This window comes from Taeniopygia guttata, chromosome 8 (genome assembly GCF_048771995.1).
Source record: "Taeniopygia guttata chromosome 8, bTaeGut7.mat, whole genome shotgun sequence".
NCBI lineage: Eukaryota > Metazoa > Chordata > Aves > Passeriformes > Estrildidae > Taeniopygia > Taeniopygia guttata.
The window spans coordinates 23,521,748-23,542,776 of NC_133033.1; the positions used below are offsets into that span (position 1 = coordinate 23,521,748).

General features: G+C 46.2%; 1 protein-coding gene across 1 annotated transcript in view; it reads left to right on the forward strand.

The window, feature by feature from the left end:
- LAMC1 (laminin subunit gamma 1) overlaps positions 1 to 21,029 on the forward strand; it is a 66,362-nt gene that overhangs the window by 40,283 nt on the left and 5,050 nt on the right. The window contains exons 2-23 of the mRNA XM_032749673.3: positions 1,720 to 2,024; positions 3,971 to 4,101; positions 5,502 to 5,668; positions 6,607 to 6,795; positions 8,765 to 8,882; positions 8,982 to 9,080; positions 9,185 to 9,321; positions 10,168 to 10,290; positions 10,378 to 10,567; positions 10,762 to 10,874; positions 12,175 to 12,396; positions 12,484 to 12,672; positions 14,013 to 14,258; positions 14,543 to 14,696; positions 15,133 to 15,275; positions 15,972 to 16,150; positions 16,301 to 16,457; positions 18,743 to 18,948; positions 19,344 to 19,423; positions 19,761 to 19,898; positions 20,087 to 20,231; positions 20,560 to 20,709. Of these exons, the coding sequence (XP_032605564.3) occupies positions 1,720 to 2,024; positions 3,971 to 4,101; positions 5,502 to 5,668; positions 6,607 to 6,795; positions 8,765 to 8,882; positions 8,982 to 9,080; positions 9,185 to 9,321; positions 10,168 to 10,290; positions 10,378 to 10,567; positions 10,762 to 10,874; positions 12,175 to 12,396; positions 12,484 to 12,672; positions 14,013 to 14,258; positions 14,543 to 14,696; positions 15,133 to 15,275; positions 15,972 to 16,150; positions 16,301 to 16,457; positions 18,743 to 18,948; positions 19,344 to 19,423; positions 19,761 to 19,898; positions 20,087 to 20,231; positions 20,560 to 20,709 (3,581 nt within the window). The remainder of the gene's footprint in view (positions 1 to 1,719; positions 2,025 to 3,970; positions 4,102 to 5,501; positions 5,669 to 6,606; positions 6,796 to 8,764; positions 8,883 to 8,981; positions 9,081 to 9,184; positions 9,322 to 10,167; positions 10,291 to 10,377; positions 10,568 to 10,761; positions 10,875 to 12,174; positions 12,397 to 12,483; positions 12,673 to 14,012; positions 14,259 to 14,542; positions 14,697 to 15,132; positions 15,276 to 15,971; positions 16,151 to 16,300; positions 16,458 to 18,742; positions 18,949 to 19,343; positions 19,424 to 19,760; positions 19,899 to 20,086; positions 20,232 to 20,559; positions 20,710 to 21,029) is intronic.

A 21,029-nucleotide genomic window follows, 5' to 3' on the forward strand; every position in this document is an offset into this window, starting at 1 on the left:
TGTCCATCTCCAGAGATTGGCTCTCTGTTGGACACAGTGGAGGCTTCTAGCAACTTCTCATAGAAGCTTCCCCTGTGGGCCCCCCTGTTACCAAAAACCAGGATGTGCCAGGCTAACACATTGGAGGATATAATTTTTCAGGTGCTGTATATGTTGGTTTTTACTTTATTTTTTTCAGGTATGTTGGTTTCTGGACCCTTTGCTGTGCTTCTCCTGCTACTTTGGCTCCTCCCTTGTGCCATACAGGCTTTGGGTGCAGCGTGCCTAATGCGGGCTGGCCCCTGGCCTAATCACTGGGGGGCCTTCAGGGCAGCTCCGTGGTTCGTGACCTAACTCACGGCTGTCGGTGTGTGCGTGTGTTCTTTGAGGACACTCTGTTCTTGGTGCATGGTGCCTCTGGTCTGCTCTCACGTGTGAAGGAGCTGAACACTTCAACAAGTGCCAAGTCTCCTGTTAAAATTTAACATGGTACAATTCATTCATTTTATAAGTTGAGGTTAAATCTGTGTGACTTTTGCAGGTTGAAAAAACCTGTTTCTCAATCAACTGAAACTCTTCTAGTAGCTTTTTTTTTGGATCAACAAAAGAACCGGTGACGGCTGCAAGTTCTGCTTAGAGCACTGTTTTTCTTGGAAGTGGTGGGAGCATAAAAAAGCATGGCGGGGACTAAACACCCGAGGTTTTATTCCAAACAAATTCAACGTTGTTTTAGCAAACTCCCTACATGCTCCAGGATGTCCTAATTGTACACAGTCTGCTTGCTGAAGTGGAGCAAGAACAGCTGGTATACAGCTGTATGCCTGCTCCTGGGAACCCTTGGCCTGTGTGGAAAGCAGACGAAGGTGGCTGAAGAGTGTTGTGGTCCTTTTCTCCTAATGGGTTCTCTCAGGGATGTGACTACCCTGGGCAGTTGGTTTATGTGTCTGGGAGTAGATGCTCAAGTCACTGGAGAAGATTAATGAGGGAGGATGATGTGCTATCTGCCACAGACCAGTTAGGAGGATATAATTTATACAACAGAGGGCAAGGAGGTGGATTTTCTTTCATGCTAGGCGATGGAGAACATGGGTAGCTTGGAAATTATTGCACTCTGATCTGTAAAATGCCTTGGTGATTTTAGTCAAATGGTGTGGGAAACTTAAACCTCATTTTGTTTTTCCCAAGGAATGAGTAGAAGAGGGCTGTAGTCAGTAGGTTCAATGCTGCAGGAAAAGCTTTGTGAGCTGTAAAATGGGATTGAGGTATTGTCTATGTAGGGAAGAAGCAGAGGTACAAACCAGGCTCTACAGTGTGACTTGTTCTTCTCTGGTTAATACTGTTTCTCCCATGCATATGTTTGGGAGAAATATAATCAAATGTCATTATTAACTTGGGCCTGGCCTTAAATACACACAAACTACTCATGGTTCTGATGTAGTCTGTCATCTGTTAGGGATGTATGTGGAAGAGAATTGCAGCTTCTGAAATGTGTTTGGTTGCACAGAAGCTTACAGGTCTCTTTATGTATTCAGCCTGCACTCAGCTTCTGCTTTCAGATCCTTCACCTTGTCTTTGCTTGGAGATACTATACTGGCCTGGAAGAGATACTTCTGGTGTTGCTGGACATGCTCATCCTTCTGGATAGTGCTGGGAGATGTTTCTCCAGAGGGAGATATGCAGTGCAGCTCTTTCCATTCTTCCTCAGTTTTGAGTCTTTCTCATGTCTCCTCTCCCCCACAGGAAAAGCCTTTGACATCACGTACGTGCGCCTCAAGTTCCACACGAGCCGGCCCGAGAGCTTTGCCATCTACAAGCGCACGAAGGAGGACGGCCCTTGGGTGCCCTACCAGTACTACAGTGGGTCCTGTGAGAGCACCTACCACAAAATCAACCGCGGCTTCATCCGCACCGGCGAGGACGAGCAGCAGGCGCTCTGCACCGATGAGTTCAGCGACATCTCCCCTCTCACCGGAGGCAACGTGGCCTTCTCAACGCTGGAGGGGCGGCCCAGTGCCTACAACTTTGACAACAGCCCTGTGCTGCAGGTGTGTGAGCAGGACTATGTCGGTCAGGTGGTCTGAGTTGAGTCTTCCTGTTGGGTCACTCTGCATGGTGGCTTTGTGCTCACTGGGCTGCACTACCGCCCTTACTCGTAGTGAAAGGCCCTTGCACAGCTGAGTTGGGATGGACAATCCACAGAGGTGCTTTTGAAGGAAGAGTTGAACTCTTGAGTCTGTTGATAGTAAGTTTATGGTACAAAAAAGCAAACCCACTGGCTTTAAGGGTGATATGTCACTGGGGATCATTACGTTCAAAGGATGAATGTAAATCTCTGCCAGCGTAGAAAGCAGCTGTGGACATTCTGCTGTTGATACAAGGACAGAGGAAGGTAAAGTCTCGGTCCAGTTAATATTTGAGGCATCTGCATGTATATTTCAAGCAGAAAAAAAGTAAGAAATTTAAGATTCTTCTAAATACATAAAGCATTACAGGAATCCCTACCATCTACTCTTACAAGTGTGTTGAAGCAGAGAAGTTTGATTTTATCCTTGGTTTTCCTCTTACAGATGGCTTGGCAAGGGGTTTTGGCAGGGGTTTTTTGTTGTTGAACATTCTTGAATGTTTCTTTTGCATTCACAGGAGTGGTTGGGCAGTGGTCAGGAGCATGCTAGAGCACCAGTTTGTCTGATTTACTTGCCAGTTTTGTGTTCTGCTTGATGACTTCTGCAGTTTCTATTGCAACAAGGAGCTAAAGCTGTGGGGTTTGCTTCACTGGGGCTCGTTGTCTTCCTTTCAGAGCTGTGATTTACCATCACTTCCCTTTGCTCTTAGAGTAGCAGGAGTTGTCTGAGACAGGTACCCAGCAGGCTCAGGGCCTGCCTGTTTCCAATTCCCAGGCAGGAGAGCAGAACCTAGTGGAGTTGCTTCTGCAAACTAAAGTGAAATTAAAAAATAAGATTAATGGGAAAGGACAAAGACTTTCTGAAATGGAAAAAAACCAGTTTGGCCACCTCATTGGTGTAGCCAACCCTTGCAGAAAACCATGTCTTATCATTAAGGTGAATAAGGAGATTTCAAGTTAGCAGTTGTATCATTTTTCTGATAAGCTTCTCTATGTAAGGAATAGAGATCTGACCACCAGTTTCCTAAAATACATACCAACTCCTGGTGTTGCTTTTTAGAACTGAAGTAAATGTGTACATTGTGGTTGGTATTTCCATGTGTTTATAATTCAGTAAATAAATACTGTGTTACTGGCTGAGCAGTGACACAGGTGCTGCACTGTTGTACATACAGGAATGTTTCTTTGTGTTCTTTTTTATGGTGTTTGAAGGAAAACAGCTTTGTAAAGGGTATAATAAAACCAAGGAGGTGCCAATGTCAGTGGCTGGCAGAATGTGATATGAAATTTGGCAACAGGCTGTTTGTGCTGGCTACTGCTGCATGAGGCCAGGGAAGTGTGTTACAGACACTGTGTAAATATTATGAAAAACTCTTGTGTTACAAGTCAGATCTGTCTGTCTTCGTCTGCCTCCCCAGCCTCACTCATTTGTCTGTCTGTGTCTTTTAGTCTAGTGCAATATGCCTGCAGACAAATGTACCCTAAAGATTTTCCCATTGGTGCTGCATAGCTTTGCAGGAAAACTACAGCCAGACAGACAAGTACGATTAGCAAGCTGGCATAATTGCCTGCCCTGCACTTTTTGCTGGAGAGGTTATTCAGTGCTTCCCAGCTAAAAGCAGTCAGGGTGTGAAGAGGCATTGGAAAGGGTCTCCAGAGAGGAGAAGGGGTCAGGAAAACCCATTTCAACTAAGAGGATGTGGCATAAGGCTTCTGGGGCAGGAGTGTGTGAGCTCCCGAGGTGCAGAGGGGAAAATAATGAAGAAGGAGGCAGCTGCTGAGGAATGACTTTGTTAATTGAACTGCTAATGACTGGTACTTTCTCAAGGGAAAGGATGTTTCATCTGATGGGATTTCTTTCTGCTCTAGGAATGGGTGACAGCTACAGATATTAGAGTGACCCTCAACCGTCTGAACACATTTGGAGATGAAGTTTTCAATGACCCAAAAGTTCTCAAGTCTTACTACTATGCAATTTCTGATTTTGCTGTGGGTGGTAGGTGAGTAGACAATAAAACTCTGTGCTTACTAAAGTTTTTGTTTAGTTTTACTAGACTGCTTTAAAGATACTGATTGTATTCACATCATACAAATAGGCTCTGGTCTTTACAGACTGTCCTAAATCAAGAATGCATTAGAATGAATTGTGCATAATTTGCAAATATCGTGTATAAGCTTTTGTGGCTATAACTTCAGGGCTGGCAGAGATCAATTTTTTTTCCTTGATTCGATGAAATAATAAGTGACTTGAGAAGGTAAATGGTAAAAAGAATTAACTCAAATGAAAAACAAAATAACAAAGTTTTTTTTCTGCTGTGTGATTTGTATGGTTTTTTCAATGTGTTTTTAAATTATTCTCTCCTGTGTCTGTACTCTCGAATAACAGTAAGTAGAAAATCTCTGTGTCTCTACTTCACATGTATTGAAGAAGCTATATCCTTTGGAGGTCTGGAACATGGTACAACATGGTTGTGGTTGTCCATTCCTTTTGCCAAAATGTATTATAGAATGTTTTAACCTTAGGTAGTTGATGATAAAATAAACAGAGATGTGACCACTGCAGGGTTTTGGCCTGCTTGCACGTGGGGGTCCTGAGACAGGGATTTGGCCACACGTGGATTTGTATTGGCTGCACTACCAGTCTGGAGGTCCCTGGGCTTCTGTATTAGTCACCTTTGTGCTATTTAATTTCCTACTGATACCACAGTACCCCACACCCAGTGAACATACTGTGTTCTGGGCTCTCACTGGAGAGAAGTTGTGGAAAGTTTACTAACATAAAGCCAGCTAAATCTTTGCTTCTCCTACTCAGGTTAGTCTGAAGACTGCAAAGGAGTTAGTTAACTGTCTTCCTTTTCAAATGCCTACCTAGAGCAGGCTGTACCTCTTTGTTTCATAGAATTTTTTGGTTTGGAAGGGACCTTCAGAGATCATCCAGCCCCCGTCGTGGGCAGGGACACCTTCCACTATCCCAGGTTGCTCCAAGCCCTGGCCAGCCTGGCCTTGGACACTTCTGGGATGGGGCAGCCACAGCTTCCTTGGTCAACCTGTGCCAGTGTTCCACCACCCTCATTGATTCCTTATGTCCAATCTAAATTAAAATTTTAAAGATGTTTTAAATTACTATCCCTTGTCCCATCACTACAGGCCCTGATAAAAAGTTTCTCTCTGTCCCATAAACCCCTTTTAGGTATTAGAAGGTCTCCATAAGATATCCATGAAGCTCCCTTTTCTCCAAGCTGAATGACAGCAGTTTTGGTCTCAATTTTGTTTTAATCATTTACCTTCAAATTTCTCTCATCTCAGATTTTGAGATGTGGGCCCTGTTTTTTGGTGTTGCTTTGCAAATGACCTGGAGCCCTGGAGTTTTAATAGCTGTTCCTTACCTCTCCTGAACCAGGTGCAAATGCAACGGGCACGCGAGCGAGTGTGTGAAGAATGAGCTTGGGAAGCTGGTCTGCAACTGCAAGCACAACACCTTCGGGGTTGACTGTGAAAAGTGCCTTCCCTTCTTCAACGACCGCCCGTGGAGGAGAGCGACGGCGGAGAGCGCCAACGAGTGCCTGCGTGAGTGCGGCTGCACCCGGGGACGGCCTGGCTGGGGCAGGGCCCTGCCTCTGCTGGAGCCACAGCCTGGCCCTGCCTTCTGTTAACTTGTCTCAGTCACAGTTAGCCAGCACTAAGCAAAGTTCGAGGGACTGCTGGTCATTCCACTTCTACCTTGTGGGAGCTTTCTAATAGATCCGTAGGAATGGGCATCTCCTTTCTGGAGAAGGATGGGAGCCACCCATCTTTCCTAAAGAAAGAGGTGGCCTGCAGAAATGTACAGGCTTGTACTTTATGAGACCCATGGGAAAAAAATTCAGTTTACTATGCTGGAGTATAATTGGCTTTTCAAAAGCTCCTCATTTAGCATCAGCTGATTTTTGTGTTTAGGTTATTGGTTTTTACAGATACTTGTTGATTATTTAATCTAATTTCTGGACTGCAAATGCAGGGCTCTGTCGCAGAACACCAGTTTGCTTGGTGTTTTGTCCCAGACCATAGCTCCTGGTAGTTTACTTTATGGGGAAGCTTTTTCAGACAGAAAAGTTTTCTTCCTGTCTGACCTCTGTGTGTCTAGATAGGTCCCAGCTGTCTGTGGCTTCCCTCAGTGGGCTGGTGAAATTGGGATGTTCTGCTGTCTAGGGATTTGCAATCCAGGGGAGAAACTCTCATTACAGCATGGAGTAGCCTCATGTTACCTTTTCATGCTTGTTTGGATGACAGGGATCGGTGGTGCTGTGTGGGAGGACAACATTTTGGCTGCAAGTGGCAGCCTGATGTCGAAAGAAGTGGGGTAGAAAATTCTAGTTTTCTTTCGGGCGTTGATGAGAATGGTCTCAAGTTTGTTTCAGGTCTCGGAGTGGTTAAAAGCTCCTACCCCAACTCACAGAGCTGAACTGTGCGGGTGAGTTTTGTGCTCTGGGGACGGGCTGGTCACTGACAGTGCCGTGTCTTTGCAGCGTGCGACTGCAACGGGCGGTCCCAGGAGTGCTACTTCGACCCCGAGCTGTACCGCGCCACGGGCCACGGCGGCCACTGCACGGCCTGTGCCGGCAACACCGACGGGCCCCGCTGCGAGCGCTGCCGGGACAGCTTCTACCGCCTGGCCAGCGACCAGGGCTGTCTGCCCTGCAGCTGCAACCCCGTCGGTGAGTGCTGCTGACAGCACGGCTGCCTGCAAGCTTCCACGCACCAAACCCACCTCTTCTTTCTGTCGGTCATGCAGCTCATTGCAAACTCCGGGGTAGAAAGAGGGAGGGGTTGTTTGGATTTCTTTTCTTTTTTTTTTTTCTATGTAGGAAATGTTTATTGGGTTGTATTTTGGTTTAAGTTATCCTTGGATCTAAATGGAGTTAGTGTGGCAGGGGCAGATGGGTCACCTCTGCAGCATTTAGTCCTTTGAATGTATTCTGAAATAGATTTTTTTTCCACTGTGTATGTGTTACCCTGGATGCTCCCAGTACTAAAGAACTCATTTAAATTCTTAATAACCATGATGATGTGAGTGGGTATTTCTGGAAGTTGTTCATGCTGAGAAATTGTAGTGAACTTTAGCTGCTGCATCATTTTCTCCTACTGAGTATCCAAGCACTATAAATACAAACCAGTGAAACATTAAACACAAAAGGGGGTGGGGTGAGATAAAACAAAGTAAACTCAAAATATGTAATTAAACTTTTTATAAATAAACAGGGACGGGGTAATTCTGGCAGGAGAATAAATCTTTTGTCATGTAGAGAACCACTTAACCTGTAAGGAGTGATCCTATAACTACACCAGCCCACAGCAAGTAAGGTGGAAGGAAGGAAAAGGGTAACACATAGTAAGATATGATGTGAGGTTTCAAAAGAGTAGCTGGCATAAGTCCTTGCTTGTAGCAAGCCCTAAAAGCAGCCAGGGAGAGGTCTGCCAGGGTGCATCTCCTATCTAATTTTGTCAAGGAGTCATTCAGTTGTGAAATTTTTGACCAATAAAGGCCCTTTCTTCTTCTGACTGCTTTCCTGGATCCTTTTGTTAGACCCTATTTTAAGAGGGATATGGGTTGGTGTGAGCTGAGATGGTTGAAAGGATGCAGGGAAGTGACTTCTCAGGTCTTTAAGGACAGCTTCCAAAGGCCTTTATAGCTTAGCCATTAGCTTGTATGCAATGACGCACTGACACCCAGGGTGTTTTTGAATCTCCTGGATATGTTTGGATTGGTATTTTTTGTCAAGTACTCTTTTTTCCTAAATAATCCTAAGTGGGACTGCAAAGGGGATTTGAACTTTGGCTGTATATGGTAAAGGTTTTGTGAGTTCTTCTGTCCCGTCCAGCCTAATCATCTTATAACTCTTCACTTTGCTGTAATCTTCTGGTGTGGATTGAAGTGGAAACAAGCAACTATTTCTGTATATTAAAATATTTTTGTCCTGCTAGTTAACTCTTACAGTGCTGACAGCTCTGAGGCTGGTAGCTACATGGATGCTTGGGAGAAAGCATTTTGTCCACTATGGATTAAAGAACCCTGCTGCTGTTTTTTGTGCAAGACCACTTGAATGGAGCAGTACTGAGGAAGACATCCTTCCAAAAATGAGGGGTTTGCTTATGAGTTTACTAGGATTCATAGTGGCATGTGCAGCCTTGTTCCAAAGAGGCAGTTTAGTCTTTAAATGCAACTTAGGAATCAAGGAAGGAAATTGGAGTGTGAAAGGGAGAGGCCAGGGAAAGCAGAGATACTGATTAGGGGTAGCAGAAGGGATTCAGGGAATAAAATCTTAGAAATTACATATTGCAGAGTAAAACAGATGTGGAATTGGAGGCATGCAAATGTAGCACTGAGGATGAAGCAGAAAAAGGCAATTTGAAGTTAAAATTATATTTTATATATAAAAAGCTTGGTTTGTAGGAGTAAAAGGCTCAGTATAGTTTGGGAAGACTAGATAACAGTTCATCTGTCTAGAGCTGCCAGGGGAAGAATTTCTGTGAACTAGAGGCAGTCTTTAGGTAAGCTGTCACTCATTGACTTGAGGCTGTGCTTCCTGCTTTCTGCTTCCTTATTTCTTGGCTGATTTGTAAAGTTTGAGTAGCTGATGGAGCCATATGTGTGTGCTGAGGTGCCTGTCCCTGCTGTCCCCACAGGCTCCCTCAGCACGCAGTGCGACAGCTATGGCCAGTGCAGCTGCAAGCCTGGTGTGATGGGGGACAAGTGTGACCGGTGCCAGCCAGGGTTCCACTCCCTCTCCGAAGCTGGGTGCAGGTAAGGAGGATTGCAGCTCTCTAAAAGGAAAGCTAGGCTTTTTTTAAAGCTTTCTCTATGTGGCTCTTACTGAGCTAACCTCTCTCCTGACTGCCCCAGGCCCTGTTCTTGCAATGCTGCTGGCAGCACAGGGGAGTGCAACGTCGAGACAGGGCGGTGTGCGTGCAAGGACAATGTGGAAGGATTCCACTGTGAGAGGTGAGTTTTTCTTCCCATGGCTTTGTTTCAAGAATGAAAAACATTTGAGCAAGGACCTGGGGTTAACATCAGGGAAATTAATTTTCTTTCCTCCGCATCTTCAGATGCAAACCTGGATTTTTCCATCTGGATTCCTCCAATCCAAGAGGCTGTACTCCCTGCTTCTGTTTTGGACACTCTTCAGTCTGCACCAGTGCTGTGGGCTACAGCATCTATAGCATCACGTCCAACTTTGAGTTTGGTAAAATTGAGCTTTCCTTTGTATCTCAGGTTGGGTGGTAGACTCAAGTCGGAAGCTATTAAAAAACCCCAACTCCTTCCTTTCTGTGCAAGACCACAAACCTTGGGCAGGCAGGTCTAGGATCCCTCTTTTGGAAGTGCTAAAGCTACCTGGATCTTCCATGTCTGCAGCTTGTTTGTTCAGATGGGGAGGCAGGAATTCACAGCCCTGGCCTTGGGCACACAGTTATTGTACAGTGTGCAGGTGCAAGTGGGAATTGCAAATAGAAACTTCTTCTATCCTGAGAGGTGTGCTGACAAAGCATAATTTCCTCGTTTCTAGAACCAAGTCAAGACTTTGTGATTGAGAGGATCAAAATCACTTTAGATTCGGGGTTTACATGGCTCTGAATAAAATGCACTTGTGTTTCCTATGAGTCTGTAAGCCCAGGAAAAAGCTGTTTCTTTCATGCAGTATGTTTCATGTGTATGCATGTTTTCATGCTGCATAGTCAGAAAAGAACATCTTTTTAATTAAAATTCCACTGGAGAACGATTCCTACAAAGGCTGCAGCTCTCAACAAATTGTAGGGGCCTGCAGGTTTTTCTAGCTTTGCTTAAGCTCTTTAGAAAAGAAGGTTTGGGACGAGTAGTCGTCAGAGGGTTCAGAGTTCAGAGGTTTCAAGTCAGCACTTGAGTCAGAGGCTTAACTGTAAAGATGGTGTTTACTGTTTAAATTCCTCTGCACAGCTGCTTTCTGCAGCCTGCCAGTGCCTTTGCAGGCAGCTAGATTAACTACGTGACACGAGAAGTGTGTGCAGATCTCTGTCTTCCAAGGGTGTTCATTCTTGCCCATCTGATTCTTCAGGAGAGGATGAGTGGCATGCTGAGCAGCGTGATGGCTCAGAAGTCTTGCTGCAGTGGAGTGCTGAGACCCAGGACATCTCCGTTATCTCAGACACCTACTTCCCCATGTACTTCGTTGCACCACGTAGGTCATTGTAAAATCATGGCTTTCTGTGCTGCTTGTGCCCTTTGTGTTCTGTCCCCTAACTGTAAGGATTTCTTCCCCTTTCAGGCAAGTTCTTGGGCAACCAGGTTTTGAGTTACGGGCAAAACCTGACCTTCTCCTTCCGTGTGGACAGGCGAGACACGCGCCTCTCTGCAGAGGATCTGGTGCTGGAGGGGGCTGGGCTGAGAGTGTCGGTGCCTCTCATTGCCCAGGGCAACTCCTACCCCAGTGAGAATGTGCAGACCTACACCTTCAGGTACAGTGGGAGCAGCTGTCACCTGGCCTGGGCTGCCTTTGGCCTCTGAGCTCTTGAGGAAACAGAGGTCATTAGGTTTAAACTTGTGTGGGTGATGTTGCAATAGCACAGCGCTGTTGCAAAGGGAGCTTTTGAGAGGGTGCAGCTGTTAGCAGCTGAAAGCTGTGCTGATGATGCCTGGCTCTTCTCCCCAGGCTCCATGAGGCTGCAGATTACCCGTGGAGGCCTGCTCTTACAGCATTTGAATTCCAAAAGCTTCTCCACAACTTGACTTCCATCAAGATCCGTGGGACATACAGTGAGAGAAGTAAGTCACTGAGCAGAACGTCGCAGAAGAGGGGGCAAACTCATTGTTTAGTGCTTGGGTTGCTTCATTGTAGGGCCCAGCCATAAACAGCTGTGGCAGTTTATTTGGCAAAGCTTCTGCCAATGGCTTTTCACCTGCCTTTCCTGTGTAGCGTCTTCTGCCAGACCTCCTGAAGAGGATATGGGAAAGAAAAGTGTTGTCTTTGAATGTCTGGAAGCTGAACATGTAACAACTGCTAATTCCTTGCTCTAGACATGGGAATTTTTCTTTGTTTAATAGCCACTATCCTCCAGTTGGTAAAAATACGTAGTACAGAATACTGAAGGAAGGTGTAGGAAGTTTACAACACTTGGCTTTAAGTTTTGCTACACTGGAAATGGTTACATCCCCCTCTTTCTGGATCTTGCCTTGACATGACAAATAGGAAGGACAAGGTCTAAAGTGCTGCCTGTGCAAGACCTGAGTGAAAGTTACTCATAATGAAGATTTATAAAAATGGGCATGAATTAGAAGCAAAAGTAGATCCTTAGGTATTGCTATGTGGTGAAAATTTTTTGCAGAAAGATGCAAAGGATAAATTTGCATTTGGTAAAGGTGGGGAAACTGCAAGTGTTTTCAGAGGGGTGGCCCATAATGAAGAATGTGGGGTTGTGAAATGGAGGGGGAGAAAGGTGGGGAGCAAACTATCCCTGAGTGCTGTAGTCACTGCTAATATGTAGGAGTTGAGGCTGTACTCAGTGCACTGGAGCTGCTGCAGTAGTACAGACACAGTGGTATAAGTTAAAAGTCAGCTATGTTGTGTCTGAGCTCTGTTTTGCTCCAGGGAAGGGGCTGGGAGTAGAGGAGGGAAGTGTAGAGATGCCAGAGGAAGGAATGGCTTGAGAGAAATAGTTGAAGAGTTTATCCTGAGGCGTGGTTTGCAGATGGTGTATTAAGATTGCTAGAGATATGGTCTGTTCTGTCTTGAAAGCCAGGAATTGGTTTTGGTATTTGATTTGGAAATGGAAACCATACACATGTAAAATATAACTTAATTGTAATTGTCTGTGCTTGCTCAGCTGCTGTTCTCAGAATCTCCTCTATATTGTCATTCTCAGCTTTCCTATCCTGCATGTTCCCTTGGTGAGCTCTAGTGCATCTTTGCTTATCTCTCTAAACCTTCCTGGAGGGTTTTGCGTCTTGATTGATCTTACCAACTGCAAGCACCCCCTGTCTGCCCCTCGTGCCGTTCAGCTGTGTCTGGGGAAGCGGTGATGATAGCCTGTGGGTTACAAAGGGTTTGCCCCTTGGTGCTTTCTAGGTGCCGGCCACCTGGACGATGTCACCATCACGAGTGCTCGCCCCGGACCCGGCGTGCCTGTGGCCTGGGTGGAGAGCTGCTCGTGTCCCGTGGGATACGAGGGGCAGTTCTGTGAGCGCTGCACCTCTGGGTACCGCCGGGAGACCCCAGGCCTCGGGCCCTACAGCCCCTGCGTGCCCTGCGCGTGCAACGGGCACAGCGAGACCTGTGATCCCGAGACGGGTAAGAGCAAGCAGGGAGCAGCAAGAGGGTGGTTCTTCTTTTCTGGATTGGACAGTGAAGCAAAACTCACGTCCCTCTCTATTGCAGGCATGTGCAATTGCAGGGATAACACGGCGGGGACGCACTGTGAGAAGTGCAGCGATGGGTATTACGGCGATGCCACGGCCGGCACAGCCTCGGACTGCCAGCCCTGCCCGTGCCCAGGCACCTCGAGCTGTGCCATTGTGCCCCGCACCAAGGAGGTCGTGTGCACCAGCTGCCAGGCTGGCACTACAGGTGTGTTCCTACACAAAGCATCTTTTTCTACATCCACACGATTGTGGAAATGAGTCTCCTGATCGTTCTTGTTCTCTGATCCACAGTGAGTAGCTCTGAAAGCTGCTGTGTCTTCTGGTTCAAATCCTTCTTCCTTCCTCAGCCCTCTTTTCTGTCCTGTGTGAGGCTTGGGGCTTCACATGTTTTCATGCCTATTTCTTGAGGACAAAAGGCTTTATCTGCAAAGTCTTACAATTTCTGTGCTGTGTAGGAAAGTTGTGCTGCCTTCCAATAGAGCTCTGATGATGGCATGGTGTTGGGCAGAAAATAGATTTAAAAGAGCCAGGAAGGCAGGTCAGACTGAAATAAAATTAGAAGGTGCAGTTTGCCAGCAAGTGAGGCACTACAGGATGCTTCCTAGGAAGAGCAGGAAGGCTACAGTGACTCATGAGCGCTGCCCAAAAAACCAGAAGATCAAACCTAGTGCTCAGTAATTTTAAGGAGAAATATGTGAACAGATACTGATCTTTTTTTCTTAGCAATAAGCTGTGAAGTCCAAGCATGTAGCTGAGTTGTTAAGCAGAAATTTTTGTTCTGCCTGCAAACAGCAAGGAAGCCATAGGATGACTGGCAGCCCTCATGCTTCTCTGCTGATTTCATGCTTGGCATGGCAGAGTCCAAAGTACAGAATACCTGTAAATTCTTGAGTGCTTAGGAAAGTCTCTGACCAGGCACATAAGCAGCTCATGTGGGTTCCTGTGGGTGCCACTGCATTGTGAACCAAAGCAGACCAGGCCCCAGGTGCCCTTCAGCTCAGGTGTCTGTAGCAGCTGATCTTTCTTGTAGCTGATTGCTGAAGAGTTTCTCCTGTCTCATGCCACCTTCTTGGGATGTGAGGAAAAAAGGGGTTGGTTTGTGCAAGAACTGCCTAAGAAATGGAATTCATAATTGGCTGGGGAGGTCAGATCTGCAATAAGTGTAGGAAGCTGCTGAATCAAATACTTCAGTGGCTGCCTGTGGAGGTTTGGCAGGTCTCATTGGTGGAGGAGCTTCCTGGAGCAGTGATGCCCCACGGAACTCTACCTCTTGGGATTCTTAAATTAACAACAAATTGCAGCAAACAGGTTTGGCTTACAGGGATAGGAGGGGAAGGAAGAATGGAAATAATTCATACTGCAAAGTTCCAGTGAAAAATCAGCTTGAATTTAGAGATGAGGAGCGATTTGTGTCTGGCCCTAACAGAAGGATGAAAGGGAAGAAGCTGAAGAGTTTACTTTTCAGCAGGGACTGCAAAGGGGCTCTATGTGAGATGGCAGCAAAGGGCTTTCTGCTGCAGCACCCATGTCTGTGTTGTGTCCCAGGCAAGAGGTGTGAGCTGTGTGATGATGCCTATTTCGGAGACCCACTGGGCAGAAATGGTGCTGTGAGGCCCTGCCGCCTGTGCCAGTGCAACAACAACATTGACCCCAATGCCGTGGGCAACTGCGACCGCCAGACCGGAGAGTGCCTCAAGTGCATCTACAACACCGCCGGCTTCTACTGTGACCGCTGCAAGGATGGCTTCTTCGGGAACCCCCTGGCCTCTGACCCCGCTGACAAATGCAGAGGTGACACTTGCTTCTTGTTGCCTTTAAAAACGGTTTTGTCCCCAGGAGCTGCTGGCAGGCTGTCACTTGTGCCCGTCAGTGTGCGGCTTTACCCTGATTTGGTTGTTTGAGCTTGCTAAAGTCCTTGTGTTTGTGGGCACTAAGTGCTATCAAAGCAAAAGCATTGTATGATGCAGGGGCTGGGTGGCCATGTGGTTTGGATTTAGGCCCATTAGGGTAAGTACCAACACCACAAGGGATTTCTAACTTTGTGCATCTTTCTCCATACCTTTTTATTTTTGTAGCTTGTCACTGCAATCCCTACGGCACAGTGAATCAGCAGACGATCTGCAATCAAGTGACTGGGCAGTGTGAGTGCTTGTCTCACGTCACTGGGAGGGACTGCAGTGCCTGTGAGCCTGGATTCTTCAACCTCCAGAGTGGACGTGGCTGTGAGAGGTGAGGTTTGGCTTGGCTTAGGGCAGAGACCCTGGTGTTGGAGGGTCTGTGCTCACATTGTGCAGGAATGTGATGTTTGTCACAAGTAACAGGTGTGCCTCTGCTGGTGTGGGTAGGGAAGAGCAGTGGCCAAGGAGCAGCTACTAAGGCTGTACAAAAAGCCTGACTTATAAACAGCTTTATAAAGAGCTCTACATCTTAAATAGAAAATTGCCACATGACTTCATGATTGTAGCAGGGGCTCTTGGGTTCTTTTTTTAGTGCAGGCAGCAAGTGACCTTGCATAGTTCAAAAGCTCTGTGCCTTGCCTGCTGCATCTTCACAGCAAGAAAAGTGGCTTTTAGCAAATGTAAATGTTGGGCTGTGCATTTCAGGGAGGCACTTGGCCCCATGTGTCCCTTCTGTGTCACATCTGACGTGTGCCTGCCTCCCCCAGGTGCAACTGCCACGCGCTGGGCTCCACCAGCGGGCAGTGTGACATCCGGACGGGGCAGTGCGAGTGCCAGCCAGGCGTCACCGGCCAGCAGTGTGACAGCTGTGAGAGCAACCACTTCGGCTTTGGCTCTGAAGGCTGCAAACGTAAGTCTGAGGGGCCAGAGCAAGGCAGATGGGAAGGATGTTGCCCACCCAGCCCTGCCTTTGCTTTCCTTCTGCCTCTGGGAAGGTATTTTGTCACCTTGTTCCTCATCACAGCAGAAGTTGGCACTTTTTTGCCCACACTGTGCATGACAAAATTTGATTCTGTACTACAGCTTATTCCCTTCTTCTTTTGTTACCTTTTTCTCGTCCAACTTACTAGATATCCAGCTTAGTAGATAAGTTGGTGTAAATATATCTCTGCATCTTGGCCTCCAACAGTCCTGTTTCCTAATGTGTTCCTGCACAGTTACTCTGCAGGTGGCCTCAGTATCCAGGTTCTGTCTTGAGGAGCAGCTGATCTTGTAAACATGATTGCAAAGCAAGTTGATCCAAACTTTCCTCATTGATATCCCTGTCTGTAAAGAGCAGCAAAACTACAACCAGCAGTTGGTTACAATGCAGTGGGGTAGAATGATGCTTTGTGGGAGAGGTAATAGCAGCACTGAACACACACAGTGAATGTTGGATCCTGCTTGTGAGTAGAGGCACTGCGATCAGGAGGGAGGTCCAGCTGCGGGTTTGTGCCCCCATAGCTCTTGCAGATGTTTTAGGGTATTAAGCCTTTCCCCTCATCCTGTGAGTTTGAGGGTGTTTCTGCCTCTTGTGCAGTCTGACTGAGGTTTAACTCCCCTGCAGCCTGCGACTGTGATCCTGAGGGCTCGCGGTCCCTGCAGTGCCGGGAGAACGGTCACTGCGAGTGCAAGGAGGGCTTCGTGGGGAGCCGCTGCAACCAGTGTGAGGAGAACTATTTCTACAACCGCTCGTGGCCAGGCTGCCAGGAGTGTCCAGCCTGTTACAGACTAGTGAAAGATAAGGTAAGGCCACAGACCCTGACTGCTGTTGGTACCACTGGAGATGGTGGCACTTGTGCAGCATTCTGGCCCATGACTGTTGGTGTTCGCTGAAAGCAGAGTGGCTCAAGGTGCTTTGCTGTGTCATAGCTGTGCTCTGTCCCTCTCATGTAGGTGGCAGAGCAACGTCAAAGGCTGCAGGAGTTGGAAAATCTTATAGCAAATCTGGGTACCAGAGAAGAAACTGTAACTGATGAAGCCTTCGAAGAGCGGTTGAAGCAGGCAGAGAGAGAAGTTACAGAGCTGCTCCATGAAGCACAAAAGAGCAAAGGTGAGTTGACCTGATCAGACATGGACCAACTAAATGAGTTCTTTGCCTGATGTTCCTGTTTCCTTTGGAGACAGCATGTTTTATTTTAAGCCAGTTCTGTGATCCAGGATTGACAGCAATTTCAGGCAGCACTGTGTCAGTGAATGATATTATCGTAACAGCAGTGGCTGTGCTTTTATCCATGCTGTTTGACCAGTGGTCTTTGTTGTACATGGAAGTAAAGATCTGCTTCTATCTCTGTATGGATGGAAATGTTTTATGTATTACTCTCTTCTCTCCATGCAAAGGCTTGTTACACAAGCAGAAAACTTTTTAGTATACTTATGATGCTTTAAATTTGCTCCAACATCTTGGGATCAAATAGTTCTTGTTCTGATCATCAGCAATCAGAATGAAGGCTTCAAAATCCTGATGGCAAACTTAATTATCCCACCATAAAGTGTAGGATATTCTGAAGAATGCTGTTTTTCCTGTTAAACTCGGTTTCAAATTGATTCTTCTGTTGTTGCCACTACCGTGGGATGTCTGTGAGCAGGATGTTTGTCATGTTTGTGACAGTGGTTCGTCCTTAGGGTCTCTTTAATATATAAGATAATGTGTGTTTTGGAAAAGAGAACTCTGAAGAAGACTATTGACATTGCAGTAAAAGATGTTCCCCTGGGAACTGGTTCAGTGATTTCAGACCATTTTGGGAAAATTTGTCCCCTTTGTGTGAAGCTGGGAAAAACCTAACACGCATCCAGTGCTGGCATTTGCTTGGGAAGATTCCTGCCAGTGAGAATGGTTGCTTAAGCTTTTCTCAGCTTTAGCTGAGGTAGATTTATGCTTCCTGCTTGGCATCAATGCCTAGATGATAGTCCCACATAAGGGGGTAGCAGGGTGGGGATTGGAGAAAGATGAGGGAATGGATTTGGTTTTGTGGTGGAATTTTTGATCGGGCTTTCTGTCTTGGAATCATAGAATCATTTATTTGGAAAGACCCTTAAGATCAAGTCCGACTGTTCCCTGCCCCCCAGCACTGCCAAGGCCACCACTAATCAATGTTCTCAATTGCCACATCCACCCAGCTTTTAAATCCCTCAAGGCATGGTGATTCCAGCCTTTCCCTGGACAGCCCTTTAAATGAAGAAATTTTTCCTGCTATCCAACCAAAACCTCCCCAGGCACAGCTTGAAGCTGTTTCCTCTCATCCTGTCCCTGTTCCTTGGGAGCAGAGTCCAACTCCCCTGGGTGCACCCTCCTGTCAGGGAGTTGTGGATAGGCACAACTATCCCCCCTGGGCCCCCTTTTCTTCAGGCTGAGCCCCTTTCCAGCTCCTTCAGCTGTTCCTCATGAGACTTGTACTCCAAACCCTTCCCCAGCTCCAGCTTCTTCTCTTACTAAGAGGGCAAAGTAAATGCAACAAAAACTACTCTTTCAAAAATCTGTGCACACCTGAAAAAGTTTTCTGTTTTTCTGTGGTAGTATGTTTTTGAAATGTGTCAAAACGTTCATGTTCAACCAGTACATCAATTTGACCAATCTTAATTTTGATTAAGTTCTGTGGGCTTCTACTTGCACTTTAATTCTTGGTAACACTCTCAGCTTTTCAAAAGTAACTGCCTTGGTTGTGAGGCACATACCTGTGCTGTGATGCCCCATTATTAAGATGCTGTTGTGAGGCGTTACCTGGTGGTCCAAAAATTTGGTGAAGTGTGGTTGCCTTTTAAGACCTGCATATGTGAGAACCAAGGCTCTATCCTGCCAGCTTTTGTCAGCCCTTTGGTTTGGTGAGAGTTTGGAGTGTGTTTGCTATTCCACACTGCTCCTGGCTGCTCCATATGGAGCTCCTTAAGTCTTTTTTCAGAGTAGCCATTGTTACCCTGAGTGTGGAAGAATGTACATCTGCACTATTCATCTATCTCTGTTTAATTTCTAGGAGATAAGCTAAAGAGAATTCACAAAACAGACATTTCATACCTATTGAGGAGCAGCTCTGTTGTTATTTTAAGTCAATGAGAGAGGTAAAACATGATTCTGAACACAATATGTCCCATCAAAGTCAGTTCCAACACACAGTGGGGTTGTCTCATTAGCAGTTAATGGCTTTTCATTTCTCCTGTTTGGTACACATTCTGTTTATGACTTTGATCTCAAGCTAAGTGACTTGTGAAATGCCTTTGCCTGGTTGCCTTCCAGTAGGGGATTAACCTACCAACATGGTGCCTGCCATGGTAAGCTGCTGCTCCAGCTTCTCTTCCTGTTCTAATTAATTTTGTTTCCTCTCTTTTTTGTCCTTGTTTCAGACGTAGATCAGGGCCTCATGGATCGTCTCAAAGACATCAACAGCACCTTAGTGAGTCAGCTCAACAGGCTGAGGAACATCCAGGGCACAGTGCAGGAGACGGAGAGCCTGGCGGAGCAGGCCCGGGTGCGGGTGGAGGACACGGAGGACCTGATCAGCATGGCTTCTGACATGCTGGAGAAGGCCAAGGTGGCAGCTGACAACGTGGTGAGTGTGCTGCTGAGATCCCACATGGCTGGGGAGGCTGAGGGCCTTGCCTTCTGTGCCTCTGGTGTGTTTCTCCACTTGCTCTCTCCCTCAAACAGCAAATTTGCATCAAGATCATGGGAAATCAGTGAAGTTCGCCACTGTCAGTCACAGACAGTATCTTAGCCCAGACCAGCATAAAAGTCTTAAACAGATATTAGCACAGTTGTTTTTCAAGGGATAACCAGTGGTGGAAACTGCATAGACTTAAGGAAAACATACAGGGAAGTGAGAGGTAGATTAGACACATGTTTAAGCATTAAGATCATGACAATAAACATTTAGAGCAAATACGAATAAAAGATGAAAAAAGAGCTTTAAAGGATTTTTTTTTCCCCTTTCTTTTTCTTTTCCAGTCCATTACACCTCCAGAGCAAAGCGGGGACCCCAACAACATGACTCTGCTGGCAGAAGAGGCCCGTAAGCTGGCAGAAAGGTAGGCTGTGGCAGGGCACACTCATCATGGCCTATGTCAGGGCCCTGCTCTGCTGTACAAGGGGGAAGCAGAATTTCATTTGCTGGCTAGGAAACACACACCCTTTGCTGCTTAAGGGACTGGTGCTGTGGGATGATGGCTGTGTAGCACTAGGACAAACACTGCCCATGTAGATGACAGACATGGAAACCATCTTCCATTATGATTCTTTCAGCATCTCCCATATGTAAATCTGGGGGAAGGAGAGAAGGAGAAGTAAGAGGGAATATAATCAAGAACTAAGGATAAAAACTATTGGCTGACAAATGTAATGGCATTATTTTTCTTTTGCCATCAGGCATAAAAAGGAAGCTGATGAGATTGTTCGCACAGCCAAGGCTGCAAATGATACTTCCACAGAAGCGTATCAACTGCTGCTGAAGACGCTGGCTGGAGAAAACCAAACTGCAATTGATATTGATGAGCTCAATCAGAAGTGAGTCAGTAACAGAAATTTGTTTTTATTTCCTGACTTCAGAGCAGTGCTTAAAACTAAGACAAACCTCTGTATGCTTTGGATTTTGTGGGAGGTGATTTTTGATTTCTTAGCCTCTCCACTCTCTTTCTAAAGTTCAGTCCTACAAAACATACTGTTACATAACTGGATCCTTGGGAATTTTTTAGGTACAATCAAGCAAGGAATATTTCTCGAGACCTAGAGAAACAGGCCAACAAGGTGCTTGCGGAGGCAGAGGAAGCTGGAAACAGAGCCCTGCAGATATATGCTAATCTCACCAGCCTGCCTACTGTGGATTCCACGGGGCTAGAGGTACATGTGGGCACCATCATGTGCAGTATTCTAGGTTGCTGGCATACCTTACACGTGCTCTGCTAATGTTCTCTGCATAAGAACGCTCTGTGGGCTTTTTGTCCATCTAGGCATAATCCAGCTTTTACGCAATTGCAACATTTATGCAGGAGATGTAAATGCAGAAAACCACCTACATAAACCCCACTTCCCCCAGTTTCTGAAGGACACAAATCGGAGTGAAATGTTTGCCAGATGTCTTGGCTTGAATGTAGAGGTGGAAAAATTTACCACCTGTTCAGGAATTCTTTAACATTCAGGAATCTCTGTGTGTGATTTCCACCTGCAGAATAAAGCAAATAAGATCAAGAAGGAAGCAGAGGAGCTGGATCAACTAATTGCCAGGAAGCTAAAGGATTACGAGGACTTGAGAGAAGATATGAAAGGAAAGGAGCTAGAAGTAAAGAACCTCTTGGAGAAAGGGAAGACAGAGCAGCAGGTCAGTTCCACTTTCTGCAGGCTTTTCTTCCCTGGGAAAAAATAAAACAAGGAAGACAAGTAACTGGCCAGATGCAAATGATTTCATCTTAGTCTTAGTGTTATTTATTGATTATAAGAATGCTGCAGAATGGCCCCAAAAAAGAGATGCAGAAAGAGGTTAAAAGCAATGGCTTTGAGGCTGTGTAGGAAAATAGGAGATATTTGCCAGATGTGGTGTCAACTTTATACTCAGAACAGTATTCCCAAAGTACATAGACTCGTCTGGTCTCAGAGGAAGCGCTGCTGTTCTGGATGGCATTGTTGTTTGAGGCTTAACAG